This window comes from Rhinolophus hipposideros (genome assembly GCF_964194185.1).
Source record: "Rhinolophus hipposideros genome assembly, chromosome: 4".
In the NCBI taxonomy this organism is placed as follows: domain Eukaryota; kingdom Metazoa; phylum Chordata; class Mammalia; order Chiroptera; family Rhinolophidae; genus Rhinolophus; species Rhinolophus hipposideros.
The window spans coordinates 49,487,316-49,506,781 of NC_138050.1; the positions used below are offsets into that span (position 1 = coordinate 49,487,316).

At 39.4% G+C, this 19,466-nt stretch overlaps 1 protein-coding gene across 2 annotated transcripts in view; it reads left to right on the forward strand.

Annotated features, from left to right (window-relative positions):
- The first annotated feature begins 35 nt into the window (after positions 1-35).
- The window catches only part of HOOK3 (hook microtubule tethering protein 3), an 81,953-nt gene continuing 62,522 nt past the window's right edge, over positions 36-19,466 (forward strand). The window contains exons 1-5 of one of the 2 annotated variants that reach the window (XM_081045774.1): positions 36-408; positions 5,845-5,930; positions 13,449-13,521; positions 15,165-15,215; positions 16,730-16,862. In XM_081045774.1, the coding sequence (XP_080901900.1) occupies positions 352-408; positions 5,845-5,930; positions 13,449-13,521; positions 15,165-15,215; positions 16,730-16,862 (400 nt within the window). In that variant the 5' untranslated portion in view covers positions 36-351. The remainder of the gene's footprint in view (positions 409-5,844; positions 5,931-13,448; positions 13,522-15,164; positions 15,216-16,729; positions 16,863-19,466) is intronic. The other variant, XM_081045775.1, reaches the window with a different exon arrangement.

A 19,466-nucleotide genomic window follows, 5' to 3' on the forward strand; every position in this document is an offset into this window, starting at 1 on the left:
GCTGGCGTCCGGGCGCGCGCAGCGGGGAGGCGGGCCGGCCGGAGCGCGACTGCGCGCAGTGGCCCGTCGGCCGCCGCTCCGGTCAGGGCTGGGGGCGGGGACGCGGGGCTGCGGGCGTGGCCGGGGGCGCGCGCGCCAGGCGCGCGTCCCGAGTGAAAGGAGAAGGAGGGGCGCAGGGGGTGACGGTGCGGGAGCCGCTGCCAGCGCGGAACGAGAGCCGGGGGCCTGGGCCCGAGGACGCGGTGGGCCCGAGGCCAGATCGGCTGCCCGCACCCTTCGACGCGGCCCCAGCCCGAGCGGCAGCGGTTTTTGGCGAGGTGGGGAGGCGCTGCCAAGCCCCAGCAGGGGAAGATGTTCCACGTCGAGTCGGCGGAACGGGTGGAACTGTGCGAGAGCCTTCTCACTTGGGTATGTGGTGGCCGGCGGCGCGGGGGAGACCCCCTCCCCCAGGCCGCCTTTCCGGGTCCCCCCGTGCGGGCTGCGGGGGGCGAGCGCTGAGGGCGGCGGTGCCGTCACATCCGGGCCCTGGGGCGGGCGGAGCCGGGGGACGCCGGTGCGGGCCGCGTCTACTCCGCGGCCGGCGGGGGTCGGCGGGCAGCGGCCGGGCGCGGGGGGTTCGGCCCGAGGTCCGAGGGAGGCTCGCCGGGCTTAGGTGTTGGCCAGGTGCAGGCTAATGATGGGGTGCAGGCGGCACTGTAATTAGGGTGGTTATTTGCGGCTGATGAGGCGCTGGCTTCACTCTCGCGCTCCCAGGGCCTCCGCAGCGTGGCTTCGCTCGGCGCCCGGGGCAGCCGACAGAGGCCCTCGGGGACCCCTGGTTACCACGCTCCTCGCCTTTGTGTAACGCTCGGGAGGACGGGGCGCAGCCACTGCAGGGGTGAGCCGGCCCGCGGGAAAAGGACAAGGACTTTTGAGGGAGGGGGCGAAAAAGGCGAAAAGGCACCCAGACGCAGTCTTTAAAAGGCGAGATGCACTTCAGTGTCTAGAAAGCAAGCGGGGTGGTTGTCAAAGGTAGTCAGGATAGAAACAAATCTAGAAGGTATTGGGGAATCAGTAATGGAACTCGACATTTCAGGGGCAACGTTGTGGGATTCTAATTTTAAATTGGTAACCGATTATTAAAATTCTCACGGATTAAAGTAAATAGGTGTTCGATTCTCGTGCCAGCAGTCGTGCCTTTGGCAGCCTCTTCAAGAGCTGGACCTAACTTGTGTTTCTCAAACTGTGGTGTCAGTTCCTGGTGTGTGTATTTGTGTGTGTGTGTGTGTGTGTGTGTGTGTGTGTGTAGGTAGGTCTTCAGAGCAACGGGATAAACCTAGTGCTTCTTTCGGGAGCGTTTGTTGTATTCATTCATTGCTAAAAATGTTAAATATTATTTCTGGGCCAAAACACTAGCGTATTTATGGAGGTGACTACGCATTTGTATTACTATAAAGGTAAAATACAAATGTCAAAGTTCATGGAACACACAAGTTCAGGTCCCTGGAGTGTAGACGTCACTCCCCTGTGTGGGGGCACTTGGATGGTGGTAAAGCTAGGACAGGCATTGCCTTAGGTGGGTTGTAACAAATGGAATGGAAATAGTCTGAGGTTTTCATAATTTGGCTTATGTCACTAATTAAATTATGTCTTCTGAAACAGTATGCATACATGGTAGAGATTGATAATATTCGTTAACTTTTGCAATAGGCCATTGGGATTTCAGATTGTTTGCGATAATATTAACATACAGTTTACATATTAACATACAGGAATGGGTTCCAACTTCAGGAGGGGAGATGAGTTTCACTGCTGTTTTTTAGAGGAGAGAAAAAACTGATAAGCTTCACAATGTGGCCAAGGTTTGACTAGGGAGAAGAGATAAAGGAAAGAATCACCACATTCTTTGATACTGTGGAAGGAATAGGTTTGGCAGAGGTTGTAAACAGAAAATTGAGGATCTTAAGATGTGCTTTTTTGAGTCTGTACAAAGTAGTGCCTCTCCATGCTAGAAAAAGAGGCAAGAGGGTAAAGATGAGGAAGTTAATTGAATAGGAAGTAGGGCTACATTGTTTAAAGTCGAGAAAGACCAGTCATGGGAACAAAGAGATATATTTGAAAGCCATCTGCAAAATGATAGTAGTGCAGTTGAGTGAGAAATGCTAATAAAAATATTGAGCAAGAGTCACAGAGAGAAGTTTAAACAGAAACATACACTAGGACAGCATCTATTTAGAATCTGGTAAAATGTCAAAACGGATAATCCAGGTTATCAGCTCTAGAGAGAAGTCAAGGAATATGGTATCATATTAAAGGCTTTTTGAAATGTCGCTGGAAGGCTCAGCGAGGAAAATTTCTGGGGAAGATAACAGATTATCAGGAACAAAACTAGAGAGCAGGGTCCACATCAGGATGTACAATTCTGAGATTTGGAAACATTTTAAAATGTTGTACATTGAAATATTTCAAAATAAAGTTGAGTTTAAATGCTGGGTTTGTTCTTTTAGTTGTCATTATAAAAAGCAATAAATGTTTATGTGGAAAATGAGTGAGGTAGCTGAAAATGTACATTCAGTCTCATAGCTCCCCTCATATCTGGAGGCCAGTTTAATGCTGAACACAATTCCAAAACCAAATGGAAGGGGAAAATGTATAGAATACACTCCAGAGAAAAAACACCTATTTAGAATAACTTCTCTATTTTACATAAACTTCTTGCCGAATTGGTTGTGTGGTTCCTTTGCACACAACAAGTTAGAGGGTAACTGCAGCACTCAGCAAAATACAGCCAGCTCTCCGTAACAGAAGACGCAGGAACTGAAAGTTCAGTCTGGGTGATTTCAGCCTCTGAGCTGACAGCCTTAGATACTTCAAGAGCCTCCATGTTCAGTTATTGCAGATCATAATTATGATCCTGAATCTCAAAAGTTTTCACTAAACAGCAATTACTTTGAGGTAAGAGGTATATAGTACATTTTAGAAATTCTTCCACTACAAATGGTAAAACTAATAAAAGCTCAGATACTTAAAGGGATGACTGTTAGTCACCTCTACAGAATTCATTTCTGTAGACCATCTTGTCCCAAATGCTGGATAAATTGCTGTTGTTTCAGAGAGCTTACTGGCCCAAGAACCAAATGTTCCAAAATTTTGTTGAAAGAGGCATGCTCATGAAAAGACAGTATCATCCTACCGATGGAAAACATCTTAAGCTTAAATTCCAAATCAAAGTGTTCGCAGCAAGCAAGTTCAGCAGGACATGCTTGAAAATTTCTACTCTACCTCCTCTCCCCACTATTTGAATCAAAATGTATTCTTACCTATCAGAAAAATCTGCCCTGCCTATTATACCTGTCAAGTCTAATTTCTTGAACTGTACATAAAAATAGAAAGATTGTTCTTCCTTAGGTTTTAGAGACCAAAAACCAGAAAGAATCTGAAATGCTACCAGTTAATGACAAGAAGCTAAGTGAAGAAAGAATTATCGCATAGGCTCAGTACATTTCTTCTCGGAAACCCAGAAACATTAGCATATCCTTATAATTTTCATATTATTTATTTTGCAGCCTGTAAAATGCACCCTAGAGTGTAAAATTAGAGAGGGTATCATTTTTTATGATGGTGTCTTCCCCATTTCATTCTCTCTGCTCTGCCTAACTCCATTCTACCAACAATTTTTGTCCTCTAGTGGAGGAATTAAAGAAAAGCAATCAGATGTACAAAAGTTAAAGCACATATTTTTTTAAAGCTTTAATTTTCCTTTTCTTTTTAAATTAAGGGTCAGTATAACATGGTAGTTAAGAGTTCTGAATCAGACCACCTGGTTTCAAATCCTGAATTTTGTTTCATAGTAACTGTGGGTGACTTTGGACAAGTAACTTCACCTCTGTGTTTTGATTGCATTCAATTTAACACGAACTAGTGGCTCTTACGCTTAGTATTGATCAGCATTGTTGGAGGGCTTGTTGAGACATTGACTGCTAGGCCCGTTGTTCAGAGTTTATAATTCAGTAGATCTGAACGGGGGCCTGAGAGTCCGCATTTCTAACGAATGTCCAGGTGATGCTGCTGATGTCAGTGGCTTGGGGACCACACTTGCAGAACCCCCACTCTGCAGCAGGGCTTGCTAACCTCAGCATTATTAACGTTTTGGGCTGGATGATTCTTTGTTGTGGGCCCTGCCTTGTGCATCGTAGGACGTTTAATAGTAGTGTCCCTGACCTCTACCTACTAAGATGCCAATAGACCCACCTACTTGTAACAACCAGAAATGTCTGTTAGGGAGCAAAATTGCCCCTGGTTGAGAACCACTGCTCTACAGATACTAATTCCAGGTGATCTCATGCTTTACTCTTCTCATGCTTTTGCAGAGGACGGTGATGTGGAGGTTTGGAGGTATTAATAGCTTGTTGAAATTAAAAGAAAGGTTATGACCCTTTAGGTTGAGTTTCATGCCTTAATGCAGTTAGGTGTCATTATCTTTAAATTTTATTGTGCTGCTATCCTGAAATATCCTGTGGATACATAACCCAACCAGTGAAAGTGTTTGTGAAGACAGATGGTCACCTGAGCATTAGTCCCAATATTTTTCCATTGTCACTACCTGGTTTGACCTCATCTGTGTCTGTTAATACATAAACCTACTAAAGTAGGTATGTATCCTTACCTCTTTTCCACCATTCCTTTCTTCATACTGCAGCCAGTATGATCTTGATATAATGCAGATCTCATGGCCTCACTGTCCTGCTCACTCCTCACTGGTCTTAGTCCTAACGTGGCTTCTGACGGTTGCACAGTAATACTTCTCTTTAACCCAATCTTTCACCATTTGACTCTTTTCCCTGTTCCATCTCTTGCTCCGATTCCCACTGCCCACCCAAGCCATACCAAGCTGCTTCTCACTCCTAGATTGGCATCCTACTCTCACTTCTAATCTTTGTGCTTGCTGTTTACATTTCCTATGATCCTTTCATTTTACTAACCTATAAACTGTGAGATCATGGCCTGCATCTGACATTCCCCAGTGATTTATTTCTTTCTAAGTCCTGGTTGCACTGTTGGGTATAATCGTTGCTGGCCCAACTGTATTATCTTCCTCACAGAAATAATTCCTACTATTTCTCGGCCACATCATGTTGACCAGTACAAGGCTAGTTCTAATTCAGAATGCATTGAAAATAAAAATGAATTGAGTATCTAACCTAGCCATGTAACCTAACCATGGTGTAACTTCTACATCTGCATAGATGTTTTGGCTCTGAGTAAAAGAAATCTCAACGTGGCCAGGCTTAAACGAGAGATTTATCTCACATAACAGGAAGCTTCAAGGTTTTCTAATTCAGTGGTTCAATTTTGGCTTCAAGGACTTAGTTTTTCTCTCGCTCTTTTCTGCATTCCACTGCATTTGGCCTCATCCTAAGATGGATTCCCTTGAGTCATAAGATGACTGCTAGTGGCAATTGAGGCAACAACATATTTATTCACATCAAGAGGAGATTGGCTCTTCTTTCCCAGAAGTTCAAGTAAGCACCCCCTTGCATGTCTTTGGTCCAAATTGTCTTTACCCTGTGCGTCCCTGAGTCAGTGACTGGTAGAGGGGATGAAGGTACCGTGACTTTCTTAGGTTGATCATCTGTGAGGAGAATGGATGCTGGGAAGTCACCCATTGTCCTCCATGATTTCTCTTTTGCCAAAGGGAAAAACATTACAATAATAACCTGCGAGAAATTTCCCATAGGGGAAAAGATTTCCAACTCTTCTGCTTTTTAAAATTTATTACAACTCCCAAGATGAGGTACTGATGAACAGGAGCCTAAGGAATCTTCTGTATAGTTAATAACCATAGAATCTTTTTTCCCCCTTCAGATCCAGACATTTCATGTAGCTGCACCATGCCAGACCGTGGAAGATTTAACGAATGGGGTTGTGATGGCCCAGGTTCTTCAAAAAATGTGAGAACAAATTGCTTTATCTTTTTGTATGTTCCTCTACGTGGTTATTTACTACACTGAAAACATGGACAAAAAATAAAGTGCTTACAGGAAACGTGTGTTGCATGTAAAATAAGTACCGTCAGCTCCATGTGCTTGTTCAGGTGCAGATGAACTGGGCTGCAAGTTTAATTAGGCTTGTAATCGTCATAATCCTCTAGGGGTTGTAACAGGATTGTTTGTCCTTGTGTTTTTCAGCATAAGTTTGGCAGAAATGTTCATGTTAGTGACCAGATTTTGCCATTGTAGGATCTAGGAGGATTATTCCTAGGAATAATGCTGGAATATAACAGTGAGGCCTTTCCTGAGCACCCATATAACTAAGCACCCATGTAACATAAGCTCCAATCATTCCTCTGTGCTCTGTATCCCTTCTAACCGTTTGTGTTCTTCTCCGAAGTATGTTAACACCGTCTGATATACTGTATATTTTCTTGTATACTTGTTGTCTGCCGCCCCTCTGCCCCCCCCCACAACGTCAGCTCCACATAGACGCAGGGTGTTTGTTTTGTTCATTGTTGTGTCCCAGCACTTACGGCAATGCCCAGTGTTCGGTGGAACCATATGAAAAATGGCCTTTTTTTATAGATCCCCTGTTTTTCATGGTTCAGTCTGCATCGTGGGTGCACATATTTACTGAGTGGTGAAGGGAATTAAATACTTGTTTGGCATATATAAAACATGCCTGATTCTTTCCTTCTAAGTACTTTGAACATATAATAGTATGGCTGTCTTCAACTTTTTTTTCTTTTTTCTGCCTCCCTCCCCCCGTCTGGTTCAAGCCATTGTTTCTCAGTCTAGTTGTGTAGGACACAGCTCTGTGACCCATGTGGTGTTATGAGACTTGTGCTCCTTCCGGCTTCGGTCGGCGGCTCACAGCAGCTCATGGCAGCTCTCGCCGGCTTGCCGGCCGCTCACTCTGGCTGCTGGTCACTCACGCTGGCCACCGGCCACTCCTGGAAGCACACGGTAGCCCACAGCAGCCCGCGACAGCCCATGGCAGCTCACACCGAGTTCCGGCTGCTCATGGCAGCCCACGGCCGCCCAGCTCTTAGCTGTAGAGGGCACTGCTCACTGGCGCATGTGGGAATCAAACCGGAGACCTTGGTGTTAGGACCACGGCGCTCCAACCACTTGCCACCAGGCCAGCCCTGTCTTCAACTTTTGACTTAGGAATTTTTCAGGTAAAGGATTAGCTTTGACGCAATTTGGGGGATACTTTTGTCTTTTAAAGCCCTGAGCACTTGTCAGCCTGGTGATGCTAAAAGATATTCATATGGCTGGCTAGCTGGGATTTTTGCAGTTCTGTTGAAAATTGATATTATCATTAAATAAATTCTTGCTGTTGCTCACCTTGAAGTGAGCTGTATACAGTTGCCCATCTGAGAACTAGCTCATGTGCCTATATTTCAGAGAATCTGTGTGCCTTTAGAATTGGGGACCCATGCTTGAACAGTGTAGCTTGTTATCACTTTCTTCTGTAACTTACATGACACATCTCTCCAAATACACACACACACACACACACACACACACACACACCGTGTTTCCCCGAAAATAAGACCGGGTCTTATATTAAGTTTTGCTCCAAAAGATGCATCAGGGCTTATGTCCAGGGGATGTCATTCTAAAAAATCATGCTAGGGCTTATTTTCCAGTTAGGTCTTATTTTCAGGGAAACACGGTATATGCACAAAGACTTTCTGATGGCACTCAAAAAGGTTCATTTGAAACCTGACCAGAGTGATCTTGTGATCTTCATGGTCACGTCTGAGTGGTGCCTTAATAGTTTTTAGCCTTTGAATGGTCTAGAGAGTTTCACTGAAGTTCTTAATAAAAATTATTTGTGGGCACGTGGGCCTAGCTAAGAGAGCTCTCCAGGTACGTGTCAGGAAATGAATTTTTTGCTTAAGTTAGTTTTGGTAGGATTTCTCTCACTTGCAGAAACCAGAAGAAAATGTGTTATTTCTACCAAAATTAAGATCATACATTATGTTCTGCAGAATGGTTATTTTAATTTACCAAACTCTTATGGGCATATTTCTCATCAGTACTTAGATTTTTACCTTCCTCCCCTCCAAACGATTTCTTTTCTTCCTTTTGTTGAGGTGTATAACACATACAGACAAGCATGTGAAAAAAAGTGATGAATTTATGTGTGTTTGTATGTATGTGTATGTTTTATGTGTGTATACACACATCCATGTAACCACTTGCCAGATTGAAATATATAACATTTCCAGACCTGAGATGGTTCCTTTTATGCCCCTCCATAATCAATACCCCTTGCTCTAAAGATGATTCTCACTTCTACAACATTGTTTTTCCTGTTCTTCGACATCTTGTAAATAGAATCATACAGTACATACTCTTTTGTGGCTGACGTCTTTCACTCAACATGTCTCTGAGATTCACTCATATTGTCGTTTATCATCTATTTTAAATAATTGTATAATATATACAACTTCAGGGAAGTTCAATTCCTCTTTTGTATTTGATATTTTGTGAATGGCTACTTTGTTTCTAGTACTGGTGATTCAAGGATAAGCCACAACCCACAGGGTAATTGCCTTCAGGTTTTAACCTGGGGAAAATCAAAATTTAAATAACCACAAAACAAAATTGCTACTGTAACAAGTTCTGCAGCATAGAAGTACACAATGTTATGAAAGTTTGTAAGTGGCATATTTAACTTAGTCAAGGAAGTCATGAACATTTTACCTCAGTAAATACAGATTAAATCTGAAAGATGATTGGTAACAGATTTCTCAGGAGAGGGAAGAGCGTATGCAGAGGCCATTATAGGCTGTTGGAATATGGTGAACACTACCATAGAAAGAAAGAGGGTTTGAGTGGCTAAAGCGGAGAGGGGGAGCATGGTACAAAATGATTGAAAGGTAGATGGAGCCAGACCATGTAGGGCTTTGTGTCGTCATTCCAAGGGCTATGAAAAGCAATTGAAGGGTTTTCAGAGGGGAAGAGAGGGAGTTAACATGGTCAGATTTACATTTTGAAAATATTCTGGCTGCAGGTATAAAATGAACTTCCTGGAAAAGAACCTAATGATGAGGGATGATCAATTGGAAAGAAATTTGTAGTAACTGAGAAGGGAAATGATGGTACGTTGGGCTCGGAGGTGGCAAAGGAGATGAAACTTAGGTGGATGGACCCAAAATGGCATAGAAAGTCAAATTTGGAGGATTGATGGGGGTAGTTAGTAAAAGGGAGGTATCAAAATTGACTTTTAAGTTTCTAAAGCAGATACACTTAGAAGAGGGTGCAAATCACCAATGTGGGGACACTGAAAGGTGATCTGCTGTGGAGAAGTGCTGGGTGTGTTATGAGTTGGGTTAGGGAGACATTGAATGTGAGTGGTATTGAGACATAAGAGAAAATGCCAAGGTAGCAGTTGACCACACAGGTCGAGAGTTCAGAAGAGGAGTCCAAACTGGAAATATCAGTTTGGGTATTTAATTGAAGCCCTAAGTGTGGATTAAGTCACTTAAGGAAGCGTATAGGATAAGATGAAAAAATGCCTGAGCCTTGAAGGACTTTGACATTTGTTGGTTAAGACCTCACCTAGCAGAAGGACTGGAGAGGTATGAGGAAAGCAGTAGAGTATGGTGCCGGAAGAGAATTTTACTGGAAATAGCAAGTCTTTTCATTTTGTCTGAGTTGACAAGTGAAAAACTGTCTTTTTGTAGTTTTAGTAGACATTTTATGAAATGTGAACGGATCTAAGTAAGCTTATTGTTAGTATAATTTATTTTTCTCTCTAGTCTTTTATTTTATGTTCTTCTGCTTTCCACCTTTCCAAATTTTGTTGCTGTTGTTTCTCTCTCTGTTCATGTTCTCCCACCTTTTTTTTTTTAATTAATAGACATTGTTTTTTAGAGCAGTGTTAGTTTCACAGCAAAATTGGGTAGAAAAGAATTTCAGTATGGAATGATGAAAAAGTTCTGGAGGTGAGTAATGGTGATGGCTTCACAACAATGTGAATGAATGTACTTACTGCCACTGAACTGTACACTTAAAAATGGTTTAAGTGATAAATTTTGTTATGTATATGTTACTACAATAAAAAAAAGTTTTAAAAAGTAGAGCAAAAACTATGCAGTTCCCATATATTCCCTGCTGATAGCGTTCCCCACTATCAGCATCTCACACCAGAGTGGTACATTTGTTACGATTGATGAACCCACATTAAAACATCATTATTACCCAAAGTCCCAAATTTAGAGTTTACTCTGTGTGACATTTCATGGGTTCTGACAAATATATAATGACGTGTATCACCATTATAATATTATACAGAATAGTCCTACTACCCTAAAAATCCCCTTTGCTCTACCTGGTCATCCCTCCCTCCCTCCAACCCCTGGCAATCACTGATCTTTTTACTGTTTGTAAAGCTTTGCCTTTTCCAGAATGTTATGTAGTTGGAATCATATAGCATATGTAGCCCTTTTCAAATTGGCTTTATTAAACATTTTAACTTCCACATCTGAAAGTCTTTTTATTTTTATTTTTTTAAGATTTTATTGGGGAATATTGGGGAACAGTATGTTTCTCCAGCGCCCATCAGCTCCAAGTTGTTCTTCAGTCTAGTTGTGGAGGGTGCAACTCACTGGCCCATGTGGGAATCGAACCAACAACCCTGTTGTTCAGAACTCGTGCTCTAACCAACTGAGCCATCCGGCCACCCTGAAAGTCTTTTTAAAAGAAAGAGTTTATTAGATCATTGCTAGCAAAAAAAAAGGAGACCGGTCTTGGGGCATCATGGAGTCTAAACCACCAGGAGCATGGCTAATTAGAAAGGACAAGCCCTTTGTCTCAGTTTTGCAAACATTTTTATACATCAAGTAGAGAAGAGAAAGATGTAAGCCATTCAGAAAGAATTTACCTTAGCTATAGACAAAGGGGATGAGAGGTGAAGCAGACTTTTTCTGGGATAGGTGTACAGCTCGTATAAACAAGAAGTGGAGGCTCCTGGGGTCCTGGGGTTCTGGGTTCCACCCTGGCTATTCTCTCTTTTTAGAAATAGCTACCTGGAAGTTAATTTAATAATTCCAACCTACCATAGGGAATGTGAGAAGTCTATTGTTGGTTTTGCACTGCAGTTGTTAACCGATTAACCCCTTTTTGTCTCTTCCTTCCACCCTCCACCCTCTAGCCTTCTTTAATTTAGGACATCCCAGAATTTTCTCCTTGTCAGCATCTATCACTTAGCAATATTGTGTTTAAGATTCTTCCATGTCTTTTTGTGGCTTGATAGCTCATTTCTTTTTAGTGCTTCCCACCCTCCTTTTTCCCCCCACAGCTTTGTTGGGATGAAATTGACATACAGTAAATTGCACATTTTTAAAGTATAGAATTTGATAAATTTTAACCTGTGTAGATGCCCATGAGATTTATCACCACAGTCAAGATAATGAGCATATCAGTTACATCAAAAAGTTTCCCTAATCCCTCCTGTCTGCCACCACTTTCCCATCTCCAGGCAACTGATTTGCTTTCTGTCACTATAGATTAATTTGTATTTTCTAGAAATTTATATAAATGGACTCACACAGTATGTTTTCCTTTTTGAGGGAAAGAGTGTGGCTTCTTTCATGCAGCACAATTACTCTGATACTCGTTCATGTTGTTGCCCAAGTAGTTTGTACATATTTCATTGTATGGCTATTGCACAACCTATTCATCTACTGATGAACAGCTGGGTTATTTTAGTTTTGAACTATTACAAATAAAGCTGCTTTGAACGTCAGTGTACACAAATCTTTGTGTGGACATAATGCTTTCGTTTCCCTTGAGTATAACTAACTCTTCATTAAATGTTTAATGGCAGGGAACCAAAATACTTTTTTAGGTAATTGAAAGATCATTAGAAAATAGACCTAAGAAACAACATATCTATAAAAATACGAAGGTTTGCTAATAAAAATGTCATATTAAGAAATGGAATCAAAAACAGTGTTTGGACCTCACCTTAATTTGAGGGAAGTTAATAAGAATACTGCAGTGTTTAAATAATTTTCAGCAGTGAAAATAATAATTAATTTTTTGCTTTCTATGAAGGCAACTGATTATATTTCTGGAATTATATTAAGGATTAAATGAATGGGCTTTTCCTTTAGCTTAAGCTATGACTGGTACATAAGTTACAGCCAAATATGACGTTACTGGAAAAAAATCTAAAGAAATGGTTTTGTAAGTTTTGTGGGTGTTTTTTTTTTTTTTTTTAAGCAGTAGTCAGGACATAGTAAGCTATCTTTAGCCTCTTACTCATGAAGAACACTCCCAGTAAGATTATCAGTTTGTTATTTACATATCTATGCAGAACTACAATCTATTGAGATTTTGGAGAAAATTACTTTTATATTGTTTGATCCTAGCCTGAGAGCATCAATTAAGGGCTACCTAGAAAACATTGCTAAAATTCTAACTACTTATCAAAGCATAGTTATGGCTAGATACCTGCATAGTGAGTCAAAGTTTATTACTAGGAAAAGTTACACCGAATATAAGATGGCTGTAGACTACTATTCTTGCTATGTTCTGCCAAAGTAGTAGATTGCAAGCTTTCTAAATTAATGTGCTGTCACTTTCCAAACTATTTCAGTCCACATATATTTATGGAGAATCTGTGAAGTGTCAAACATGAGGTTTTGGGCAGTACAGCAGTGAATGAGAACAGAGAGACATAGGTATTCAATTGATGGTCGTGAGCAAATAATTTCTTAGAGCATCGTTTTCAAAACCTTTAAAATGAGGATCATGTTGGGCTAAAGTTTTTTTTCTCTTCTAGTGTTTGGGAGGTTTTCATAAGAAAAGTAACCATAAGTATATTCAGGTTCTATCCTTATTTCAGTTTGTCCACACCAGTGTTATCTTAGTTTTTAAGCAGTTTGCAAACAGAAATGGTGTCCAGCTTTGTGTAATGCCTAGTATTATATCTAAGAAAATAGGTTTTCAGTTTATGTTATTTAAACAAATTGAAATTTTAGAAGCAATATTTGTGACCTTTGAAGTACTAAATAATGGAGATCATTGAAATATTAACTGAAAAGTTTATGTTAACTTTCATAATACATTTTTTTTGTCTATTTAAAATTGTCATTGATTTTGACTGGTTTTAGATATTAGTGTGGTATCTACAAGTCATGTTAATTCCAAGTTAGTGTATTTATCCATAATTTGTTTTTAAAATCCGTTAACTGTTACTATTTTTCACATTTTAGTTTGTTTTTTGATAAAATATAAATGTTTTTTAATGAGCTGATAACAGTCAAGTTGATTTTAGAGAAACTTATAATTGTGTCTGGTCTTATGTACTGAATTATTTAGTGGCTAATATGTGGCAAGTACATTTTTATGTTGTAGTTAGTGATGATACGCGATGGGTTTCAGTGTTCTTTATTTTTGTTTTTTTGCTTGATAGCTACCTGATCTTAATATGCTAACTTTTCTTATTTGTAGAGATCCTGCATATTTTGATGAAAATTGGCTAAACAGAATCAAAACTGAAGTGGGAGATAATTGGAGGCTAAAGGTACTTTTTATTTTTCCATCTGTAAATAAAAATATGTGTGTATATGTATACATAAGTATACTTGTGTGTATATGATATGTGTTGATTTTTGGTCAGATGTATCCAGTGAGCTTTAGAAACGTAAGTAGTCTTTAGTGAAATAACCTGGAATTAAAGATAGTAGGTATCCTGAAATTGCTCACCAAGATAGAATGTAAATCAGTAAACACAGTGACTGAGGGCATGGACTCTAACGCCAGAGTGCCTGTGTCCATATCACAACTGCCATTTACTATCTGTGGGAAAGTCTCTTAGCCATTCTGTGCCTCGATTTCCCCTTTGTGAAACAAGGATTGTAATAGGAGCCACCTCATGGAAATAAATGGAATTAATGTATATGTATAACGTACTTAGGATAGTGCAATGGCAATAGTTGCTAGTGTTGTTATTAATAATGAGAAACTATTTGGAAATAAACTACCATTTTAAGTGAATACATTGATTTTTAAGACATTCTAGTTTAAAATGTTAAAATATGAATAAATGAATATACTAGAATAAAGGAAATAAAGTATATTGTCCATGTCTTCAAATTTTTTAGAAGTATAAACATGTTAGTTTATTTATGAGATATTTTTAAATAAAGTTTTCGTTTTTTTTTTTTTTTTTTTTAATATGTCTTTGATTAGTCATTGGATCGCACTACTATGATTCAGCCTCTTTTATTTGATAGCCACTTCTACTGTCTTCTGTCCTAGGACATTTTCAACTGTAACATTTGCTTGGTAGATGATCAACAGAATCATTGTATATACACATTTAACTTAACACAAATGCAACCATATGATTTGGGTCAAAAAAAAAAAAAAGGAAAAAAAAATGGCTTAACAGTAAATAGTGCAGGTGCTTCTACCTGTCATTTCGTCCAGATAACATATAGCCAGTGACCTATTCTCTTGAGTGAGTGTGGGAAGACATCCATAGGGTGGTCCCTCATCCTGTATGTTTCTAGGATTCTTCTTCTAGCACAAGTATATTGCAATGCTGAGGGTTATACTAACATTTTGAGATGTAATAGATTTTTTTTTTTAACTTTATGGGCTCCTAGGTAAATATTTACTTTAGTGCTCAACTGAAGAAACAGCAGTCTTTTCTGCCAGTGGAGGAATTTGGAGACATACTTTATAGGTTACTTTAAAAGATTTCCAAGGGTAATTTTGACTACAATTTTTGCTTAATCTTTTAACCTTAGAAATTAACCTCTATGTAAGATGCAACTCCACTTTTCCGGGGAAAACAGCACTGAACTCAAGGCTTCATTTAGGGTGGTACATATTTTTCTTTACCTGCAGAAAAACTGAATAATTTAATCCTACCGTTAAATCTTATCCAGTTACCCTCCAATGTTTGTCAGTGGCCGTAACATTTAAAATTTAACATAATTAGAACTTAATTTGTTATATAAATATCTTAGATCACATAAATTAAGCCATTAAAGTACTTTTTTTGATGAAGGTAATTCAAATACGCTGTTGCGTTTATTTTTTATATTTACTTTATGATTAACTATAATAGAATGATTAGTTGATTTAAAAATGTTTTAAGTTAAACTATATTTTCATCTGTGTTTGCCTTTTACCCATTTGTTTTCTCTCTTTAAACAGATAAGCAATTTAAAGAAAATTTTAAAAGGAATCCTGGATTATAATCATGAGGTAAGGACTTTTTTCTCATTACTATAGGAGAGTTTAATTTTATAATGTTTTACAGTTGTTCCAAGTAAAGGAAAAATTACCTCAAAATTAATAATCAGTTTGTGTTCCATTGTATAGTTTCTAGGATATTGGTTTACACAACCATCTATTAGGTGGTTGCTAGATAAATATCTTTTTCACTGTAAATGGATAGTTTATAGGTAAAAACTAATTTCTGTAAACTTTTACTTTCTGTTATCTATTAATTCTCTCTTACTTTACTTGTGAAGTTAATTTAGAGTCTGTGCATTATTATAATCAACTCCCTTGCCTACTTCCATTTTATTTCTTGGCAGACCCCACCCCACCCCATCCCTTAATTAACTCAGTTTATCCTCTTGAGTGTGCATCAGAAGAATGAAGACATCCCTGGGGAAAAGAGATCAGGCAGTGAAACTAGTTATACTTTAAGTTTCATGATCACAGGTACCAAATGGACACAACACCGCCTAAGAACCTGTTATTTCCTTACTAGTTGTTTCTCCACAAGTTTACCTGCATTTATACCTCCGTCTATACTTATATCATCTATCTTCACCATCTCAGTAAGTGACCCTACCATCCACCCTACTTACTTACTGCTCAAGCCCCAAACCTACAGATCATCCTGTGGTCCTTTCTTTCTTTTGATATCATGAGCAAGACGTATTAGTTAAACCTCCAAAATATAACTTGCTCCTTGTCTACCGCCACCCTCCTATACCAAGCCATCATTAGCTCTTGCTTGGATTACTAGAGTAGTCTAGTTGATGACCCTACTTCATTCTTGCCTCTCTCTAGTCTGTTCCCCACTCTAAAGCCAGGATGGTTTTTAAAAGTATAAATTTGATTATGTCAGTCTCTCCTCAAAGTCTCCCATGGTTTCCTATTGCATTGAGAATCAAATCCTTACTTCTTATTGCGAGATACCAGGTAAGGCATGGCCCCTCTAACCTCTTACACGTTGTGCCCTAACCCATAGCACTGCAGCCACATTCATTCTGCTTCTGTACTTTTAGGATCTTCATTTTTTACTGTAGGGTTATTAGACAGAGACATACCCATTGTCTGCATATAAGGCATTTCATTTGGGGCCACTCAGCTTCCCCATAAAAGAGTCTTCCATTCTCCTTCCTGATACACGTATCTTGCTGTCAGCATTTTGGAGTCAAATGGAGTGAAGGTGGCTAGGAGCAATCTTGCTATTGAGGGCATGACCCTGTATTTCATCTCTGCTCTTTCTGGTGACCCCCTCTTCAGTACCTCTTTGGCTCTACTTCTTCAGAGAGTACACATCCAGTCTTTCTGGGATGGTGGAGGGATCAATAGTACCTAGTTTCTTTGCTCAGTGTACAGAAATAGAAATTGGGAGTGAGATTGACATGGCCGCTCTCTCCTTAACAGTGAATTTCTGTTGCTGACACTAGTATCAGTCAGATACTTTATTTGGTCATATAAATATAAACACAATTCTAATTTTTTTTATCGCTGTTCAGATTTTAGGACAGCAAATTAATGATTTTATCCTTCCTGATGTGAACCTTATTGGGGAGCATTCTGATGCTGCCGAGCTGGGAAGGATGCTTCAGCTCATTTTGGGCTGTGCCGTGAACTGCGAACAGAAGCAAGGTAATTCATTTGAAGTTACTGAATGTGTTTAAAATAGTAAGAAAAGTAATATATATAAAGTATGTTTAAGAACATATAAGCGTGTATTTTGTTTATAAATAAATATTTAGTAATATGTATAAAGGTAACATATGTTGTATATTTTGTTTCCAAATCGCCAGTACAAGCAATAACATCTTTTTAAGACACCCTCAAAACAGGCCATTTTTCTCTCGTTTTGCTACTAATTTGTTGTCAAGCTTTAAAAGTTTTGCAAGTTGGAACAAATTTGATTGTGATGACATTCTTTCCCTTTCTGCAAGGCTACATACTTCTTTGAGTAGATTATTTTTAGCTGCATTGTAATAAAATTTATTGTTAATTGGACAAAGTCCAGCTAAATAAATTAATAGTTAGTACCAGTAATAATGATATAATGCACTGGGTCAAATCAGCTCTGGGAACTTAAAATTGGATATTTCAGATTATAAGTACAAAGGATTTATTTTACAAATATTTACTGAACTCATGCATTATGCTCGGGTTAGGAACACAGTGTCCGACGAAACAGGCATGGTATCTGCCCTCATGGAACTTGTAGTTGAATGGGAGGGGCATGGCGAAAAGTAATGCCACACAGAACTATATCATCTGAGTAGTGGTGAATGCTGTGAAGGGAAAGTGTGATGGGGGACAGTCTCCGTTTGGGTTAGGGAAGTTATTTACACAAAGATATGTAGAGTAATAGGTTAAGAGTAATCTGAATAGTGGAAGCTGAATGTCAGAAAGACCTAGGTTACCTTTGAAGGATTAAAAAACTTAATTGAGGATAGTGAGGAGGATAAAGGGAGATGAAACAGGAGAAAGGTAGATAGGGACTATTCTAAATGATGACAACAAAGTATTTATTTTCCCTCTATTTACATGACCATTGAAGAAAATGGATTTCCCCCCCCTTATTCCTCCTCCCCCAACTTTGGTTCAAGCCATTGTTTCTCAATCTAGTTGTGTAGGACACAGCTTCTTGGCCCATGCTGGGATTATGAGCCTTGCACTTCCCCTCGTCTGAGGCCATTGGTCGCGCTGGTCGTTGGTCAGCAGCTCACGGTAGCCCATGGCAGCCCGTGACAGCCCACGGCAGCCCGCGACAGCCCACGGTAGATCACACCGAGTTCCGGCTGCTCACGGCAGCCCACGGCAGCCCAGCCCCAGGGAGAGTTGTTGTTCACAATCTTAGCTGTAGAGGGCACTGCTCACTGGCCCACGTGGGAATCGAACTGGCAACCTCAGTGTTAGGAGCGTGGTGCTCCAATCACCTGAGCCACTGGGCCGGCCCAGAAGATGGATTTTTTTTTAAGCCCCAAATTATTTTTCTTCTTTCTCCTATCCTACCTTTGGTAATGCAAAACAGATTTTAATCTTGCTGTCTGTACTTTTTTGGTCTTCTAGTTATAAGTTTAATAACAGTCAACATTGTTTTTTCTTAAAGCTATGACTAGTTTTATTGGTCTCTGTTTCAGGAATTTTTTCTGGCAATATATTTATTTCTCTGTAGACCCATTCCTTTTAGATTTTAACATCCCATACTCTTACAGTAAATTTTAGCTTGTTTGTTCAGTTTAACTCAAGAATTAAAATAGAGAATTTTCTACATTTGTGATTTTTTTTTTTTTTGTATATTACTGAAGTGTCTAACAAGTTTGTTGTCAAAGATTTTAAGATTGGTATTAATAAGAAGATTCAAGACACATTAAATGTCTAACTAGATGCTTTGATTTTAAAAGATGACTGAAAAAATATTTAATGTAGTTCATTGAATTCAGGTAATAACTTTTTATGTATTTATTCTGTTAGGAGATTTATCACCTCTTGGGAGTATCCTTAGTACATAAGGGTCCTTGGAAGTGGATAGCTACTGTGTTTCCCTCAAAATAAGACCGAGTCTTACACTGTATTTCCCCAAAAATAAGACCGGGTCTTATATTAATTTTTGCTCCAAAAGACACATTGGGGTGTATTTTCAGGGGATGTCTTATTTTTTCATGTACGATAATTACTTATTCAAATACAGTCATGTTATCTTCTGGAACATTGTCATAACATATTAAATGCGTCCGTTTGGCTGATGATCTTAACTGGGGCTTATTTTCAGGGTAGGTCTTATTTTCTGGGATACACGGTATTAAGATTTGGCTAATCATATTTATTAGAGGGTAGGAGTAGGAAACGACAAGGATGTTACCTATGTTCATATTTCTGTGGAGAAGAAGACAATCACAATATTCATAGAACATCTTATACAGACCAAGTGTTCTATGTAAAAACTAGATTCAGTTTTTCCCCTGAAATTATATGTAAATGATGAAAACTTTAAAACCGGATTTTAACATCTCACTTATCCATAGGGCATTCTCTGCTCTCAGGAACACAGTTGAGAGCTAAGAATTAAATGAATTGCTGAATTGTTAAGAATTACCTGTCACCGCACATTTATGATATGTAAGGCTTACTAAAGTGACGCTGCTATTTACTACCTGGCCAGCATTGGACAAGATACTCAGCCTGTTCCATCATCTACAAAATGAGGATGCAAAATAATTGAGGAGTAAATGAAATTGTCTGTGT